Source organism: Centroberyx gerrardi, chromosome 23, assembly GCF_048128805.1.
Source record: "Centroberyx gerrardi isolate f3 chromosome 23, fCenGer3.hap1.cur.20231027, whole genome shotgun sequence".
NCBI classification, from domain to species: Eukaryota; Metazoa; Chordata; class Actinopteri; order Beryciformes; family Berycidae; genus Centroberyx; species Centroberyx gerrardi.
This window is the reverse complement of record NC_136019.1, coordinates 7,450,499-7,468,173: the sequence shown is the minus strand read 5'-3', so window position 1 is coordinate 7,468,173 and position 17,675 is coordinate 7,450,499. Positions and strand designations below refer to the sequence as shown.

At 40.9% G+C, this 17,675-nt stretch overlaps 3 protein-coding genes across 3 annotated transcripts; 1 reads left to right on the top strand and 2 right to left on the bottom strand.

The window, feature by feature from the left end:
- Positions 1-2,414: 2,414 nt before the first annotated feature.
- Positions 2,415-6,356, top strand: LOC139920862 (kelch-like protein 33). The gene is made up of 4 exons (XM_071910948.2): positions 2,415-3,240; positions 3,480-4,428; positions 4,596-4,766; positions 5,837-6,356. Exons 1-4 carry the CDS (start codon positions 2,415-2,417, stop codon positions 6,354-6,356), a joined length of 2,466 nt encoding a protein of 821 aa, XP_071767049.2.
- A 944-nt stretch (positions 6,357-7,300) lies between these two features.
- On the bottom strand, positions 7,301-10,057 carry LOC139920843 (uncharacterized). The gene is made up of 4 exons (XM_071910930.2): positions 9,477-10,057; positions 9,003-9,101; positions 8,692-8,832; positions 7,301-8,360 (listed from the first exon to the last, which is right to left on the bottom strand). Exons 1-4 carry the CDS (start codon positions 9,877-9,879, stop codon positions 8,092-8,094), a joined length of 912 nt encoding a protein of 303 aa, XP_071767031.2. The 5' UTR covers positions 9,880-10,057; the 3' UTR covers positions 7,301-8,091.
- Positions 10,058-15,202: 5,145 nt separating this feature from the next.
- LOC139920845 (snaclec rhodocytin subunit alpha-like) lies at positions 15,203-17,498 on the bottom strand. Its single transcript, XM_071910933.2, has 3 exons — positions 17,285-17,498; positions 15,954-16,293; positions 15,203-15,377 (listed from the first exon to the last, which is right to left on the bottom strand). Coding segments are annotated over exons 1-3 (555 nt in total). The 3' UTR covers positions 15,203-15,376.
- Between the last annotated feature and the right edge of the window lie 177 nt (positions 17,499-17,675).

Below are 17,675 nucleotides of genomic sequence, written 5' to 3'. Positions count from 1 at the left end.
AAATAGCCTGCATCACAGGAGGTAAACAACAGCAGTAGCAATATCATCATCATTCAACATAATCATCATTAAGTCAATTCAAATTAGTTATAGAGCACTTATAAAACAAAAGTTATGATGCAAGTTTGTCACAAAGCACTTCAGAGAGCAAACATAGGCACACAATTCAATTAAAAATAGGATACACAAAGAAGAAAGGAAGAGGAAGAAGAGCCTCTTGGTTCACTAGATAGTGTACTTTCTTAGGCACTCTGTTGGTAGAAAGGGAACATAGTAACCAAAAGAAATACAACATTAAATACTGTACCTGAGATTGGGCTGTAGGCATTTCCAATGTTAGATAAAACAATCCGGAACACCAGAGGATGATCAATGTTTACAGGACCAATAGTTCCGTCTTTTGGTGTTACAACAGAAAATGCCACCCGAGGTCGATCTGGGGGATATGAATATGCATTATTCACCTTGTAGAATCATCAGTATTCTGTATTTATTTCACTTCATTTATCATTTTCAAAATTCAGCACAAATTAGGCTACACTTCATTCTCACTGCCCCAACAGATGCAACAGATAAAGTATGTACAGATCGAAGTTTTAGCGATACAAACATTTCTCAGAGGCAGAGCTGTTCGGGTGGCAGGAATAATCTCATTGGCTGAGTTAAACCCCAGTTGGCGGAGCCAAAGAACCACAGTTTTTCTGGCAAAGTAACATTAGACATCACTGATTGAGGTGTGGCCAGAAGTGCAGCATGGTTGAAAGTTTCAGCCCATAGAGAGCAGTGAAACAACAAGTTTCTGCCCCTAGTAGAGGATGCAGGACTTATTATGAAATTAAGTACAGGATTAATGCTATTCACTATATAGAAGGCATATACTGTAACCATGTTTGTTTACATCTCAAAAATTGGGATTTAGTGCTGATTCTCTCTTTAAACAATATAAGCAGCTGCTTAGGGCCCTGCCTGCTAGTAAAGGGCCTCTCCGATGTCTTGGTTATTTATACTACTGGAATTGCCATCTGCTGGCTGATCAGCAGCCAATAGCAGATGACAATTTCAGTGGCATGTCTTTTTTACCATTAGATGTCAGGCTTTACACAGATTTGGGTTTGGTGTTTAATTGCTCTTTAACGCCTCCAGAGAAGCTTTGCCTCCTGTTTGTGTCACTAAATCTCACATCTAAGCTCAGAATGGAGTAATTCAGTTCATGAGAGGTTTTTTTTAGAAGTGTAAAATTTGCACGGCACTCTGCGTAACATGATATTACATACTTAGTGTATGTCATTACCTTCATTCATTCTCCTTAGTTTGGTCACTGTGCTGTTGAGTGCGGCCACCTGGTTCTCACTGGCCTCCAGCCTTCTAGTTGTTTCCTCCAGGGCTTTCACAGTCGCTGCCAGTCTCTCCCCCAAAGCCCCCAGCTCTCTCAGCACCACGTTGATGGTTGGTTCACAGGCTGCCGTTTCTGGTCCTTGGTTGAAAACCTTGGATTCATTATTCTCTGCCAAGTTCTCTGCCAGGTCTTCGTGAGTCAGTACTGTGATCTGAGTCTCACTGCTCTCACCTCCAGCCTGGCATTCAGATAAACCAACGAGCAAACACAGAACCACAATCACTGAGAGTCTCTCCATTCTTTAGCTTGTACTATATTTTGTCCCCTAGATTTGTGCACTGTAGGGAATTGACAACTTTTATGAACCTATTTATAAGCAAGTCCAGGTTAAAAAATAATATTTAACCTGGACTTGCTTATAAATAGATTCAGAGGGTCTAGGAAATAATGCGGAAATGCGTCTTATCGGCAGTCTCTGCCAGGAAGAGTAGGGATTTATTGTAGTTCAATGAGTAATCATTGATAGAACCTAACATGTATCAAAAGCATAGATCTTAGATTCTCTCTAAATAAACTTTAACCTTTTCCTCTCTGGCTCCTTGACAGTGGTTTATTTTGAAATGTATTATTATTCAGTAATTGTCTATGTAACAAGTAGTTAATCAGTAAGGTCAATCAATATTAATGGCGTGGTAAATATTCTACCTGGCTCTCAAATAACCCTCTATTATTTGAAGTCAAAAGTTAAAGTTCCTCTCTATTTCCTCTCTTGGCTAATGTTATAATGAAGTACAAGCCAAGATTCTGTGGAAACTGAATCTCTCTGACCCGGTAGCTATGAATAGCTACTTGTTTATATCCAACGCCAGTCAGAGAAGGTGAGTCTGAGAGAGAAAGGTTTCAAGGGCGAGGAACAAAGAGTTGAGGAGACAGAAAATGTAAATACAAGAAAGATTAACAAATTGATCATGCTGACAGGATGTGTTAAGTTTTGTTGGATGTCATCAGAAATTGTCTAGACTACAGAAAGACTGACACAGATAGTAATACGAAGAGAAAGTCGAGTCTAACAGCTGCCATGGAGTTTACAAGGCGTTACCTACCAATGGAATGGGAAGAGCGATGGAGGAGAGAGAAGGAGAGGAGGAGGAGGGTGATTGAAGAGGGAGGAGAAGGGATTGAACGGGACAACCGTGAACTGAGGAGAATCGTGGCCTACAACGACACCAGAATGGGGCTGGTGAGTGGGAGGGGTGAGCGAGAGGGGTTAGAGGTCAAGATGAGTAGTCAGGAGGGACGTGGGGAGGGTAAGACAGAGGAGGCATTTGGGGATAAGAATGAAGGACTTGATTATAAGGTTCACACATGCAGCAGCCGAACCTATCCTAAAGAGGTATTCAAGGCCTTGAAGGAGTTCAGGGATTCGTCTCTCCTGACCGACCTGAGTCTGAGCACTGAGGATGGGAGGAGCTTCGACGTACACTCCCCTGTCCTGGCTGCTGTCAGCTCCCTTATCCAGGAGAGACTGAGGGGGAAAAGTGTAGATAGAAAAGATGATGAAATGGACATGGAAATTCATAGGTGGTCCATGTTTCTGCGTCCTGAGGTGGATCATGCAGGGCTACAAGCAGTTCTGGAGTTTGCTTACACCGGATCCATATTAGCTCTGAACAGAGACACCGTGGCCAAGATAAAGGTTGCAGCTCAAACACTCGGGGTCCATAGGGTGCTGGATCTCTGTGCCAAGGAGGAGAGGACGACGGAGGGTGGAAATCATATGAAGGAAGAGAAGAAGATCTCTGCTGCAGAACAGATGAAGATCACTCTTCAGTCCGTCAGACAGCTGTGGACAGAGGGAGTGGGATGTGATGTGATTTTGGATGTGGATGGGGCATCACTTCATGGTTAGTAAGCGTTGTGTCTAAGGACAAGCGTATTGTACATTCTACAAATTCTGCATTTTATAAATAACATTTACAGGTAGCTTTTTTAGGACAATTTAAAGGTGGTCAAAGCTTTGTCTGTTCCAATTATCTTACATTGCTATCACAAAAAATCAACAGTTACTACACATGTAATGAGCTGTGCACTGTTTTATGAAATTTTACTGTTTTTTTAAAACTCTTTTCTTGTCTATTTCCAGTCCACAGAGTTATTCTGGCAGCAAGCAGCGACTACTTCCGGGGCATGTTCACCTGTGGGATGAGGGAATCCCATCAGCCCCGTGTGGCCCTCCCCTTCCTGTTGGCTTCTGAGTTAGCGCCTCTGATTGGCTGCTCCTACAGCGGGGCCCTTCCCCTCAGCTGGGCGTGTGTCTTCGAGATCACCTGCACTGCCCTCCAGCTCCAGTTCCAGACCGCCCTCTCACTTTGCCTTGACTTCATGCGACAGGAAATGGACGCAAGCTCCTGCCTGGATGTGGCGTCTTTCGCTGAGGCCTATGGGATGTCAGAGCTCCTCGAGGAAGCCAACGACTTTGTCCTGAGGAACTTCTGGCAGGTGTCGGCCACGGCTAAGTTTCAGGACCTACCGGCTGAGAAGCTGATAGACTTCCTCCGCTGTGACGGCCTGTGTGTGCCCACGGAGTTGGCTGTATTTCGAGCCGTGGTCTCCTGGGTGGAGGCTGATCCCGAGGAGAGGCTCAGCCAGGCCGGCTTGCTGATGACCGGAGTCCGCTTTCCCCTCATGACCTTTCGAGAGTTCAGGGAAGTCAGGGCCATCAACCTGCGCATGGAGTGCAGCGGAAACAAAGAGGTGGAGCTCTATGGCTCAGCACTGAAGGAATTTGGTTTCAGCCTCCCAAAGACCCAAGACCTGTGTCGGGTCAGACGGCCCAAAGATGCCCTGGTTCTGGTCGGGGGAGACCAGCTGAACCCAGACATAGGTCAGCGCATACCAAGCAGGGAACTGTGGTTTGCTAACTCCCTACGCAGTGGCACAGGGTTGGTGAAGCAGATGGAGTGGCGGAGGCTGGGGGAGATGCCAGAAAAGCCGAAGTTCAGGCATGGGGTCGGGGTAATGGAAGGGAGACTGTTTGTAGTTGGAGGATGTGACTTCTACACCAAGGAGGACACTATGAAGTCTGCCTACAGGTAAAAAAAAAAGAGCCAGTCAGTGCGTAAATAAATGATCTAATTTTCGACCTCTGATGACGTTGATCTCTTTACATCTGTCACACAGATGCACACATGCAGTCTTGCTTTTTCTGTCCTTCTCTCTCTCTCTCTCACACACACAATCACATACACACGCATGCTAGATTTGACCCCATGCAGGACAGCTGGAAGAGGCTGGCTGACATGCAGGAGTTTAGAAGTAACTTCCAGGTGGTGGTACGAAGGGAGCGCCTTTACGCCATTGGAGGAGACAAGGAGCTCAATACCAACGTAGACACTGTGGAGGTCTACAACACTGACTCTGACTCCTGGAGGTGAGATGGAAAATGACAAGAAAGGTGGAATGTGATAGCTGACATTACATCCTGACCTCAGACATAAGAGTGAGAAGAACTAATGGAAACTAATTAGGTAAACGTAAGTAACAATATTGAAATGTAAGGATAGTGAGGACCTGATACAGAAATGGTGAAGATTTAATTTTACTTTTCCACAGTTTATCATGTTCACTTGTCTCCAGACATAAATCCCTGTTGGGTGCAGTTTCATATTTAGCATTTGTCAGTTTTGGAGACTTTTTGACTTTCTGAATTCTGTTTCCTGACAATTACATTTTAATTTGTTTTTATTATTTTATAATGTTACAGAGGAAAAGTTAAGTCTTGTGAGATTATATTAGATGCTCTTTGGAGATATTGACAGTATAAGATAACTGTTGAGAATTCACTTCAAAGAGACAAGATGGAACTTAAGTCATCACATAGAGGGAAAGTCATTTTCAGTGGGCAACAATCTCAGTAAAGTCATCACTATTCTTTATGAGTGACATTTGTATTTGAGTAGGGCTTCTCTTTGAAAACATCTCAGTAAAATGTAACCACACTGACGTCTAGTGGAACTAATGCTTTGTTACAGTTGGTGCCTGCTCCCCACCTAGCCACCATGTTGGTAAATATAAAACACCAGACAGTGCCATACGTTGAGCCACAGCTGATTCATGTTTTGTTTCCTAGAAAGTTGCTATTTCTATATAGCTTACTTCAGTCTGATGCAAGAATCATATAATGTTTAAAGGGGCAATGAGTAATATTTTTACTGCCCCACGGCACAAAATTACCATATCTGTGGGGCTTTGAAAGGGTTGTTGATCAATACCAATGACTCAACAATTACTCTGCCAGATCCTGAGATTTCTGTCTTTCAAACTGCACATAATATAATAAACACTCACCGTCATAGACCACAGTTTACCTAGTGCCTCTTTAAAAGGTGCATAAACTCTATTTCACAAATAAATAAGCTAGATAAACTCGGAGCTAGGAGTTTAACTAGGCGACCCCTCCACTGCATTCCTGTTTCTCACCTCTTGTTTTATTAATTTCAGCTATGTCCAACCCCTGGATCAGGCTCTGAGTGGCCAGGCTGTCACAGTCGTAGACGGAGAGATCTTCATCTCAGGAGGGTTCAACTGTAAGTATGAGTGTCTGGTTTCCATGTTCCTGTACCATCCGGAGAGAGGAACCACCTACCTGGCAGACATGACCCAAGACCGGGCCCAACATTGCATGGAGGCCCTGCGTGGCCACCTTTACGTCGCAGGTGGAGTGTGTAACCTGAGGAAGTTTTACACTGACCAACAAGCCTGTGAGGTGTATGATCTGGCCGCCGACTGCTGGAGCGCTTTCACATCGCTGCCTGTGCCGCATGTTGGTGCAGCCTCAGCCGTCCTGGAGGAGAAGATCTATATCCTGGGAGGATACTGCCAGGAGGACTACAGTGAGTCTGGACTGGTCCATCGCTATGATCCCAGTACTCAGCGGTGGGAGAACATGGGCAAAATGCCTGGGGCTATCACTGACATACGGGCCTGTCTGCTCAGTTTGCCCCAGCACCTCAGACAATGACTGACCGGTCCATCCTGATAGCGGCTTCCAGGAGAAACACTATGGCCATTATTTATATAGCCCTTTATCAAAGTCTCAAAGGGCTTTACATACCATCATATACCATACTACATCATATACACATATATACACATCTGTGGGAGGAAACCTTTACCCTATAAGAGTACTGAAATATAAATTAAAATTTACTCAGAGTGAAAGCACACAAGTGGAAAGTAAAAGTAAGTGTAGCCCACTAAATAAAATAATATAGTACTTTTTGACTCCAATCCATGAGGTTTTGTGCATGTTTCAAAACTGTCTCGCCAGAAATTGACAGTTTACTTTTTAGCAGGATCCTTTGAAATAATATGATGGATCATTAGCAAAATGGGTTTAGGTTTGAGTTCTGCAGCTTATATCAACAAGTATCAAGTATCAATTAGTCCAGAATGACTGTGTCTTTTAAATGCCAGATCTATTTGTTTTCACTACTCTTATGTTGAAAAATAGCAGGACTGAATATATCACCTATATATAAAAAGATGTGCAAAGAAAGTTTCTGACTTAAGAATACTCAGAAATGTTTTTTTTTTTTTTTACTCAGGCAGTATCCACAGTACTAGTTAGTTCCCAGTTACTTGCTACATCTGCTGTTAACTATATTAATATTATATTGCAAAATGTGGAGTATATGAATCTCTACATGTCTCTCCTGTCCTGACCTTATTGGTGCGTGACAAAATATTAGTGCCACCCAACATATATGAATTAGAGCTACATGTAAATATACCACATGGACTTCAGGTGTGTATGTATTCAAAACACTTGAGACAGCTGTCTACATAACAACTGTTCTTACTTTTTTTTTTCTATCTTCAAATTCAAATTAAGTTCCACCTGTTTATGAGGTCCTCTATGTTGTGGATCTATGATTGGTTGATCAGCTCAACAAAATCAGTCAATTCTACTTTGAATAGTCTTTTATTGAATCAATACCTCCACCAGAGTAATTATCATGTAACTAAATGACAAAAAGCTGCATCCACTACAATAGAAGAGAGAATAACAATAGTAACAATATTTTACATACTATCTGAAATGAAAATCATAATAGCAAGTTACTGTCACTGCTATTTCTAACTGCACTTTAATGTGTAACTGATGCTATAAAAAAAAAAGATTAATGTAAAAATATGGTAGAGTCTAGTCTTCACAACTTTTTCCTGTAGATATATCTTGTTTTGACATACTTGTAAATTAGACAATAAAAAAAATGTTCAGTTTCATATTAGCTTTATCTCATCATCTGGGTGAGGCAAGTGTACTAGACACACTGTCGCAGCAGTGTTTAGATTTTTTTACTCTTATTTATCCAGACATAAAAACACATTCTTATTTTCAGTAATTTAGTCCAACCGTGGTCTTATACTATTGGCCACTAAATTGGAATTAAGCGAATTGGCATTAAATAAAGCAGTGATGAGAATTGGAAGTACTGTTTTGTTTTGTTTTGGGTTTTTTTTAAAAAAGGTGGCATGAGTTAAAAAGATATTGTACCTTGATAGTAGCTTTTAATAAATGAATCAATCTGAGGATAATACACACTGGAGGCTGTCACTCCACAATTTAAACTGCAAAAGAAATTGCCAAAAGGAAAAAAGAAAGCAGACTATATAGTAAAAATGTGTCCCCAAGAGAGGAAAGCTTTATATCTTGTCATAAGAGCAGATTCAATAATCTTGATTCCAACCATCTACAATATCGGGAAGACGAGGAACCCACTGAAGACACTGGTATGTACTTTGCCACCTTGCCACAGGATGACGCTGATGCGTTCTCCGACATTCAGGTTGAGAATCACAGTATTGCTGGTGGTGTCACTGGCATCCGGCCCCTTGAATTCCCAGGTGCTGACTTGGTAATGGCCGTTCTTTGCCAAGATGGCGCCCGAGGTGTGGGTGTTGTAGCCAAAAGTCATGAAGGTAAAGTGGTAAACCCCTTTCACTGGAACGGTGAAGATGCCTGTCAAAAGAGGAAAGCACATACGTTTCAGTCTTTTACATTCCTCAAGAAAACAACTTTTCAAGGTTACAAGACTGAAATGTTGAATGAGTTCTCTTTATCTTTCTCCCCAGTCCTCTCAGATTGGTAAAGGATCTCTCAGGTAAAGTCGCTTTTGAATCAGGAGTTGTGGATTGCATCTCCTCCTGCCTTACTTGAGAATATTTTTAGATATTGTCTAGTATTATCTCACTAACCTGAAGCACTTAACACACACACACACACACACACACACACACATACACACACACACACTTCTGTCAAGGCTGCAAATTAAGTGTGTATAACGTACCTGTTGTACTGTCGTAAGCACTGCCGATGTTTGTGAAGACTTTATTGAAGATCAGAGTCTTGCTGACACCAGGAGGACTGGGTCCAGTGAACACACCAGGAGCTTCTATTATCGTTGCAGAGAACGCCACTTTAGGATTGACTGGGGGGAAAAAAAGAATAAATTATTACATTCATTTTAGCAGTCTGGCTTGGCTAAAGCTTTTGATTATTACAAACCTGTTGTCTGACATCTTTAAATATAGAAACTTAATCTAACGTAGGCAACATCAAAGATTAAACATGGAGTCTGGATATTTATTCTGTTGTTACCTTCTTTGTTAAGCCTGTCCACCTCTGTTTTTTGCCTCTCTTGTTCATTTCCTTGGGTCTGCAGTTTGCTCTCTGCTGACCTCAGTTTTTGCGTGATTCCTATCAACATAGGACATCATTTTTTAAATGCTTTTTGCCACATCATTCAACAGTTAACAACAACAACAACAACAACAACAACAACAACAACAACAACACAGAAATCAGTCTAATAAATCAGGTTACATCTTCACTTGTGCTACAATCTCTCCCCCTCCACATATAAAATGACTCAATCTGAAAGATATTTTAAATTTTTCTCGTATTCCATTGCAGATTATAATATTCAAGTTATAAACTGTTCACACTTGAGAAAACCTGCTGGAGTATAAAAAGAGATGGATATCTCAATGGGACTCACCTGGTTAAATAAAGGAGTAAAAAAATATTAAGAATGATAATTTGATAATGATAATCAACTTGAATAAACGTTACCTGCATTCTCATTCTTGAGTCTTCCAATGTCAGCTTTCTGTTGCTCCACCTCAGTCTTCTGCTCTCGCAGCTGTCTTTCAAGATTGCTGAATTTGGTCTCTAAATTTTCTAGTGCATGAATCCTCCTCTCCAGTTCCCTTTTTGTAGATTCAAATTTTACTTGGCTTTCATCTAGCCTTTCCTCTGCTTCTTCAGTCCTTTCCACCAGATTCAGTTGCGTAGCTTTGATTGTTGTCTGGACTTCATCGAGACCTACAATGTTTTTGTAGTTCACACAAGCAGTTGGCCTCTTCCTTTGAGCTAGGGTTGAATTTGGCACAGGGTCACTGCACGTCCGTCTGTACTTTACTGCGGAAGATGCAAATACAAAGAAAGCAAGTAGCAGAACAATCTTCTTCATCATTTTCAGAGGTGCAGTAGGTTCTCTCTGAAATGTTTGTCTGCAAAATTGTTGTCGCTGTGTAATTGGCTATAAGACAATGATTCCAGTGCAGTGATCTTAAGACGCAGCTCCTTTGATCTCAAGCCGGACGGCTGATTCCTGCCACAGAGCAGGAACTTTCTTATGTAGTGTTCTGGTTAAGGGTGAAGCCCTGTCACTCTAAACCAGGAAACTTTCCTTTAGGTTGTCATTCCACTTGCTACTTCACTTGGCATGCAACTAGACATGTAGAATGAGGAACTGTTCTCAGTAGTTCAACAGAATTTTTAGACACACCACACACTCTGATGGAGTAGAGATCTTCAAAATAAGAGTACATAAAACACAAAACACTGTCACTTAGCCTCTTGTCCAAGTGAAATACCTACGATTACTCCATTTCATCTTGCCTCCAACCAATTTCTCTCCCTGGTAATAATAGTTGATATTTGTTTTTTCAGCTAAATCTACATCCCTCCGGTTTGCAGCATTTTCTCTTGCATTTGTGCTTTTGTTTGTGAAGGCCTGATTTAGAAACATGAGGTGAAAGCCAACAAGTTATTATATACCTCTTTATCGCACTGTCCACATTTTGTTGGCCAATCAGGTATGTGTGTTGAAGATTGAGGATCTGCTTCAATAGAAATACATGCTGAATGAAGACAATGTGTCGTCTAGTAGCTATAATGCAGCTTTACAGTTGCATTTACTGTGCATTTGCATTTTTTTTTAGGTGCATTTGGACGTGGGTCCTAGTAGAGCATGTTTTCAGTGACGCCATGGACACACACACACACACACACACACACAAACACAGAAGAAACAACATTCTTATAAAAATAATGATAATGTGATTGTCTTGCTGAAACAGTAAACATCTATCTATCTATATCGATCTATCTAACAAGACTGACTTTCTGTCTGTCAGGCTTTGTCATTCTGAAGACAGCAGATTAGGGGTAACTGAGTACGATGCCTATGCCAATGTCTTTGAACTACAAAAAAACATTTTACACTCATGTACGTTACTGTCAGGCATTGTGTCAGAAGCTCTATCCATTTGAGAATGAAAAATGTCAAAAAATCCATGTTTGGGATTAAGGATAATTGCCACCAATGTGGAAAAGGCTTTATTAAATTGAACTGTGAAACTGATTTACTGGGTATCTCATGTAAGGACCATAGATGTGAAAACTAACCGCTAGACTGACATGTATGTATCTTGAGGATGTAAAAGATTTGCTTATATGTGTAATGTATGTAACAATTAAGGTAATCAAATGCTCTAAAATAATCACCACTATTCAGATATACAGTAATACAGAAGAAAGAAACGGTTAAAAAGTGTTTTTTCTGCACTTTGAGGAACATTCAATGAGCGGTATGCCTTGTGTATCTACTGTGGGAAGAGGAAGAAGCCACTGAAAATTGTGTGATTCTTGGCCATGGAAACGTTCAGTGGCAGGATCACTGTGCCACAGGTGCTGTCGCTGCCACCGGCTCCCTTGAATCAACAGATTCTGACCAAAAGATGCTTATTCTTCACCAGGATCGCACCTGCGTTGTGGGAGCTGTAGCCACACCTTGTGAAGGTGAATAGCCTGCGGAGAAGCGGTATAGACTCCTCAGACTGGAACACTAAAGATACCTGCAGTAAAGAGCGACTGTAATGATAGAAATGATAGAAACATACAGTGAAATGGTGAGGAATGTCTTGTAATTTCTTCAGCAGCAGCTAGAAGAAATTAGCAGCTGTAGGTCTATGTTATACATGTGAGACAGAAACTCATGGACAGAAAATATGCCTGAATGTTTCCATGTGAGGATAATCATACTCGACAACAAACCCGTCTGTCATCTGCTATGGGGAAATCCCATTATGTGCTACAGCCAGAGCCTGTCTCACGAAGCAAGATTCATGAGTTAGTGACTTGTCAGTTTTATGAAGGTGGCTCACACGCTCATAGCTGGATTGGAAAAACCTGGATTAATGGGGTGATTTTTTTTTAATTTTTTTTTTTGAGCAATTCTTTCAAAAATTCAGCAGCATGGTCAACAGCAACAAATAATTTATCAAAGAAACCGCAAACGGAAAATAAACAAAACAAAGAAAAAAAATGGGGGTAAACCTACATACCTACGCATAAATACATACACACACGTAACATGCATACATATATACAGATATACACACCCATACACGTATACATACATATAATATCTACACATGCACACCCATACATACATATACATACATATTTCTATATATACATATATACGTATATGGAGTGAGTTGATACCTTCATCAGACCGGTTAGCCAGATTCTGTCAAGCCAGAGCTACTCTGATTATGTGGAAGTCGCTTCATGAGACAGGTATCAGGAAGTTGGCATGATATATTTATTTTTATCATTTGACTTGCACATGCAGCACTGTGTAGCTGTGTGTATTGTTTTATGCTGGTGGCGAAAGCTTGGCAGAAGATATTTAAGCTATTCAGGATTCTCTGGTGGTTGAGAGAACTAGCACATTCACTTTTAATGCAGTTTAGTGTAAATCATGTATTTTAAGAAATACTGACTAATTATATATTAGACAGCCACACTTGGTTATCAGTCAGTGAACCAGTGCATAAACATTGTATTTTGAAACAATAATAAGAAAAATAAGAAAGAAAGAAAATAATAATAATCAGCAATCTAAGAATCAGAAACATCAGATGGGGGAAACAGTTGTAGGCTTCAACTAGGAACAAGGATATATGAAGATACTTGTCACTGAAGATGGGTTGATGATGGTATGACAAGCATGCCAAACTCATGTAATGATACCTTTATAGTATTTTTCACAACTCAACCTTGGATGATCACTTGGCAATGTCATGCCCTGTCACTCACATAATCAGTGAGCCATGAACCAGGAAGACACTGAACACTCTAAAAACCCTGTGGGACTCACACCTTAGCCATGCTCTGCAAGAATTTATGATGTCAGTTGTGCTGTACAACAATTTGATTTATAGTTTTAAAGATTCCAGAAAGTCCAAAGAGTTGTACATTTCAACTGATATGAATTTCAACCAAATCTACTCTACAAAGGATCTGTCATTTTTAACAAGTGTGTGTCTTCTTTGGGACAACGCACATTTTAACACGTGTTATCATTAATATACTGTATCTTGTGCTGAAAAGTAACACAAGTGTGTGTTGTCCCAACATGGAGTGTTGACATCCAGTACATCTCTCTCTGAGAGAGTAGTTTTGGCATATTGCCCCCTCTGGCTGGAGGAGTCACATGTTGAAGTCCAACAAAGTGCAGAGTGGCTGGGGAGCCATGGTTGGCTTCATGGTAGTGCTTGGCTATGGCATATTCCATGTTACCGGTGCGATTAGCTCTTTTATGTTCTGAGATTTGTTGTTTGAGAGGTCGTTTGTTTGTCCAACATATGCACCATAGGGACATGTAAGCATATAAATTACTGATGTGTGTTGCAGTTTATGAATTGTTTTATAGGAAACTTCTTACCATTGTGTGGATGGGTGAAGAACTTGATATTTGTGGTATTGTTGCACTGGCTGCATCTCCCACATTTGAAGTTTCCTTTTAAGTGAAGACAAGTTTGGTTAGGTTTGGTGGGTTGAAAGCTATGTACCAGGTTGCCTCTGATTGTTGGTGCTTGTCGGAATGAGAGGGAGGCTTTTGGTCATGTCGCCCAGTACATGCCAGTGTTTATTGATTATGTTTGTTATGTTTCTGGTGACAGTGGTTGAATTCAGTTGTGAAGCTATTGCTTTTCAGTCCTTCAGATTAGACTTTGGATTTGAGCAAGTCCTGTCTTGAGGATGTTACAGCATGGTTGTAGGCTTTATCTATTATAGATGGAGGGTAATTTCTTTCATAGAATCTTGATTTCATCTCCTCAGCTTTACATTTGAATTCATCCAATTCCGAGCAATTTCTCCTTAGCCGTAAGAACTGTCCCTTGGGTATGTTTTGTTTCAAGTGGTTTGGGTGGTTGCTGTTATAATGGAGGATGGTATTGCGTTCTGATAAAGGCCACTAGGCCGAAACGTTAGCATGTTTGTTGACATGGCCAAAATAAATAGGTAAAATTGAGATTAGTGAACTTTGTCCTGAAGATCTGTGTGTGTGCTATCTATTAACCTTTGGATATTTGATGTTGGAACTATATGACTTTGGTTAAGCACCACAAACAAATACAGGGTAGGCGCATCCATTCATCGATCCAGCTACTACCACCTACATTGGATTGCAGCTCCCATCGAAAAAGACTAAATAAGCACAATCTCCACCATGGCCAAGCCATTATTTGAGGATTTAAATCAACTTACTGAAGTGAGAGCATTCTACTAAACTGATCAAGAACTAGAGGGAGCCACAGCCTGCCTTTGAGGAGATGTTGAAAAATGAAAATCGAAGCACTTCTTTAAAGTCACTGCTCACTGAATTAGAAGGCTTGAAAAAATAGGAAATCTGCCTACTATGGCAAGCAGCAACACTATCAGAATATCGAAGACAGCAGCAGCTTCCAAGGGTTTTACGCATTAACAAATCTCCCTCATTCGGCATGGATGACTCAGAATTCATGAAAAATCCTAAATAAATGCTCACTTGATTTGGAAGTACTAATAATTGAAAAGACGAAAGAACAAGGAGAGAAAAAACAAGAATCCATATAAGCACTGGAACAGAAAATAGAGAATGTTCCTACAACCTCTTCTCCCATATACATTTCCTGTCTGTATAAAAATGACAAAAATCTCAAGAGTTAATTTTTGATTTTTTTTTTTTGAATTAATTAATAGCATGTATTTAGATCCACACAGAATATAATCGCTAAACCTGTTTTCTGGGATTATTTATGAGATTGTTAAATATGTTTCTCTGCTAAATTCTACTCTGTTGCTTTTTAAAGACTCCTTATCTCACACATGGCAGTCTACTATTTCCACTCTGTAATTAGACACCAGTTATGTAAATGTTTAACACAAGATGTTTAACACAAGAAAATGTGTAGTCAAGCCAGAGAAAAAGTAAGACAGGACCACTATGGTTTGTTTAATTGTTTAATCAGCATCAGAGAAATCAATTTCCTGGTTACATAGAAATTCAAACATTTGATTGATTCAGAATTGTGATTTTACATTAAAACCATCATCAGAACTTAACTAAAATGTAAAAATAAAAAGTGATAGATCTATTGCTATGCGTAATGCAGTGATACTCTATAGTTTGGTTTGGTATATTTATTCACACATATGAAATACTAACACACTGATAGGAAATATATATATTTTTTATGAGATAAACAAATAAACCCCAAAAGACAAATAAAAACCTCACACCTCAAAAGAAAAAGAAATAATCATTAACAGTTGAATGGGACAACAGCTGATCACTGCTTCTTGGCTGTAGCGATCTGGCATGCAGGGTGGACAGGGAAAATAGTTCAGATGATCCTGAATCAGGAAAGAGAGACAGAAGAAAAAGTGTAAGTGTAATTCTCTTTTTCTCCTGTTCAGTTAGTGATTTCCTACTTTTCCCAGAATGCTTTTCGACAACCCCCAGAGAACAGATGTGAATTTGTTGCATTCAGCTGTAGCAGCGATATCTTAGCAACAGCAAGAGAGTGAGAGTTTTTCCAACTGAGAAAAAGCAAGAGTTACACCCCTCCACTCAAAACACAGCATGTCTTGTGGCTGCATTGCATTCTGGTCTATTGAGGCTGCCATCTGTGGAGCAACTGGTCTCTCTGCCTCTTCTACGATGGATTTCTCCCTGTGTGATTGTTAACTGTCGGTACCAAACAGTGAATCTAGAAAGAAGGCCTCGCTCTTTGATTCTGAGGGACTGACACCATAACCTGACGTTTACCATTGATGTTTTAGATCGCTACAAGTTTTTCTGCTATCAAACTCCATTATAGCTGTGCTGGAAACATTTGTGCTGGAAACAACGTTTGTCCAGTTAACCATGGGAATACAACAAAATGGGTCCAGAAATTATAGAGTTTTAGGTTGGATTGAAAGACTTACTATCTGGTGCAGATGAAGTTGAACTTCCTATCATCAGGCAGACTGACCCAATGCCCCCCTTCTTTCTCCATAGCTGCAGCCGTCCCACAATCTCCGGTCCCGTTCCCCGAGGCCCAGTTCTCGTAGCAGCCCGGCTCGTCACTGACCCAGAACCAGAAGTCCAGAGTGCAGGTGTAGCGCATTCCCAGCCACACGTAGGGAGTGTCGGCCATCTTTGCTCTCTCTTGGACCCATTTCTGAATGTCACTATCGTGGATGGAGACCAGGTCATCATGCTTCCTTCTGCAGTAGTCCAAGGCCTCGTCCCAGGTCTTGTTCTCACGGATAAGGATCATTCCATCTGAAGGGGGAAAAATTGGGAAGTGCAGCTGATATTTTGTGCTGATATTCAATGTCATTAAATTTGACCATTTTCATGCCAATTCGTGAAAAAGTATTCAGTGTTTCTGCCAGAATTATATTCTTGTCTCTGATGCAACATTTAGACCATCATGGGACACTAAAACTCAGACTAATGAAATTACTTTAGGGTTAGCAGCTCTTTAAGGCAGGATGACCCACCACACCCCCACCCACCTAATCAAAGCTAGGTGACACTGAGGGACTCATTACTGCCTTTAGATGTAGAATTAATCCACAAAAACAGATAACTGAACAATTAAATAAATGTGTGAAGAAAATAAAATTTCACTGCAGGTTTTACAGACAATTTTTTTGTGGCTGTGGTGGAGGTATCAGCATTGGACAGCATTACTAGTTGATAACCGATATTTAATAAAAGGCACATATCTGCTAATATATCAGCAAACTGATATATCAGTCTAACTGTTAAGGCTGTTGTTGACCTTCTCTATTTATTGCAGTGGGGGGGTTTCCCATCCGGGTTTGTGAGCATTTTCTGAGTGTAAGAGAGAGATATAACGTGACATGATATGAGAATATAAGACATAAACCTACAGTTACATAAGAAACAAGACTAAGAGTCTAACAGTCTTGCAACAATGAATTTTGTGGAATCTTCTCTGCCGACATCAAACTCGGAATCAGCAGTCTAACTCCCTGCGAGCCACATGAACCATAAAGTGGTGAACAGAGCGACCGACCGACAGACGATACCATCCATAGAGCCCCTGCTGTCGCGGGGCTAAAAAACACATCTTGCGAAATGTACGGTAGATACACAGAAACATCGACACAATAAATCAGCACAGAGGAGACTTTGTGTGTGGGACTTCCTCTTTATCTTTTGGATAAATTCAACTAGGAGTTTGGACTGTTCCCAGTAGCCCGCTACTCTTGTGCATGTTAACTTCTTCGTGGATCAAACTCACCATCGTAGCAGAAGAAGGGCTTTGTTTCATTACACCTGTCAGAGTCCCATCTGCCTTGTGGATCCAGCCGGGTCACGGTACAGTTGCCCTGAGGATTTTCAGGCACGTGTGGAGGCCAGTATCTGAATGAGGAGTTACTCCCATCCGACCACTTCCAGGAGTCTCTGAACAGGCCGATCACATAGCGAGCCGATGGGTCAGCAGGACTGTTCATCTTACGTTGTACTTCTTCGTTGAAAGTCTGAGTCCCACTGACCAGGTCTGTGTGTTTTTCTCTGCAGTAGTCCTGAGCCTGTCTCCAGGTCTTTTCCTCTCTGATCAAATGGAATGTGTCGGTGTTGTTTGTTCCTGTGCAGTGAACAGACCTCCTTGTGTCATTGCATATGTACTT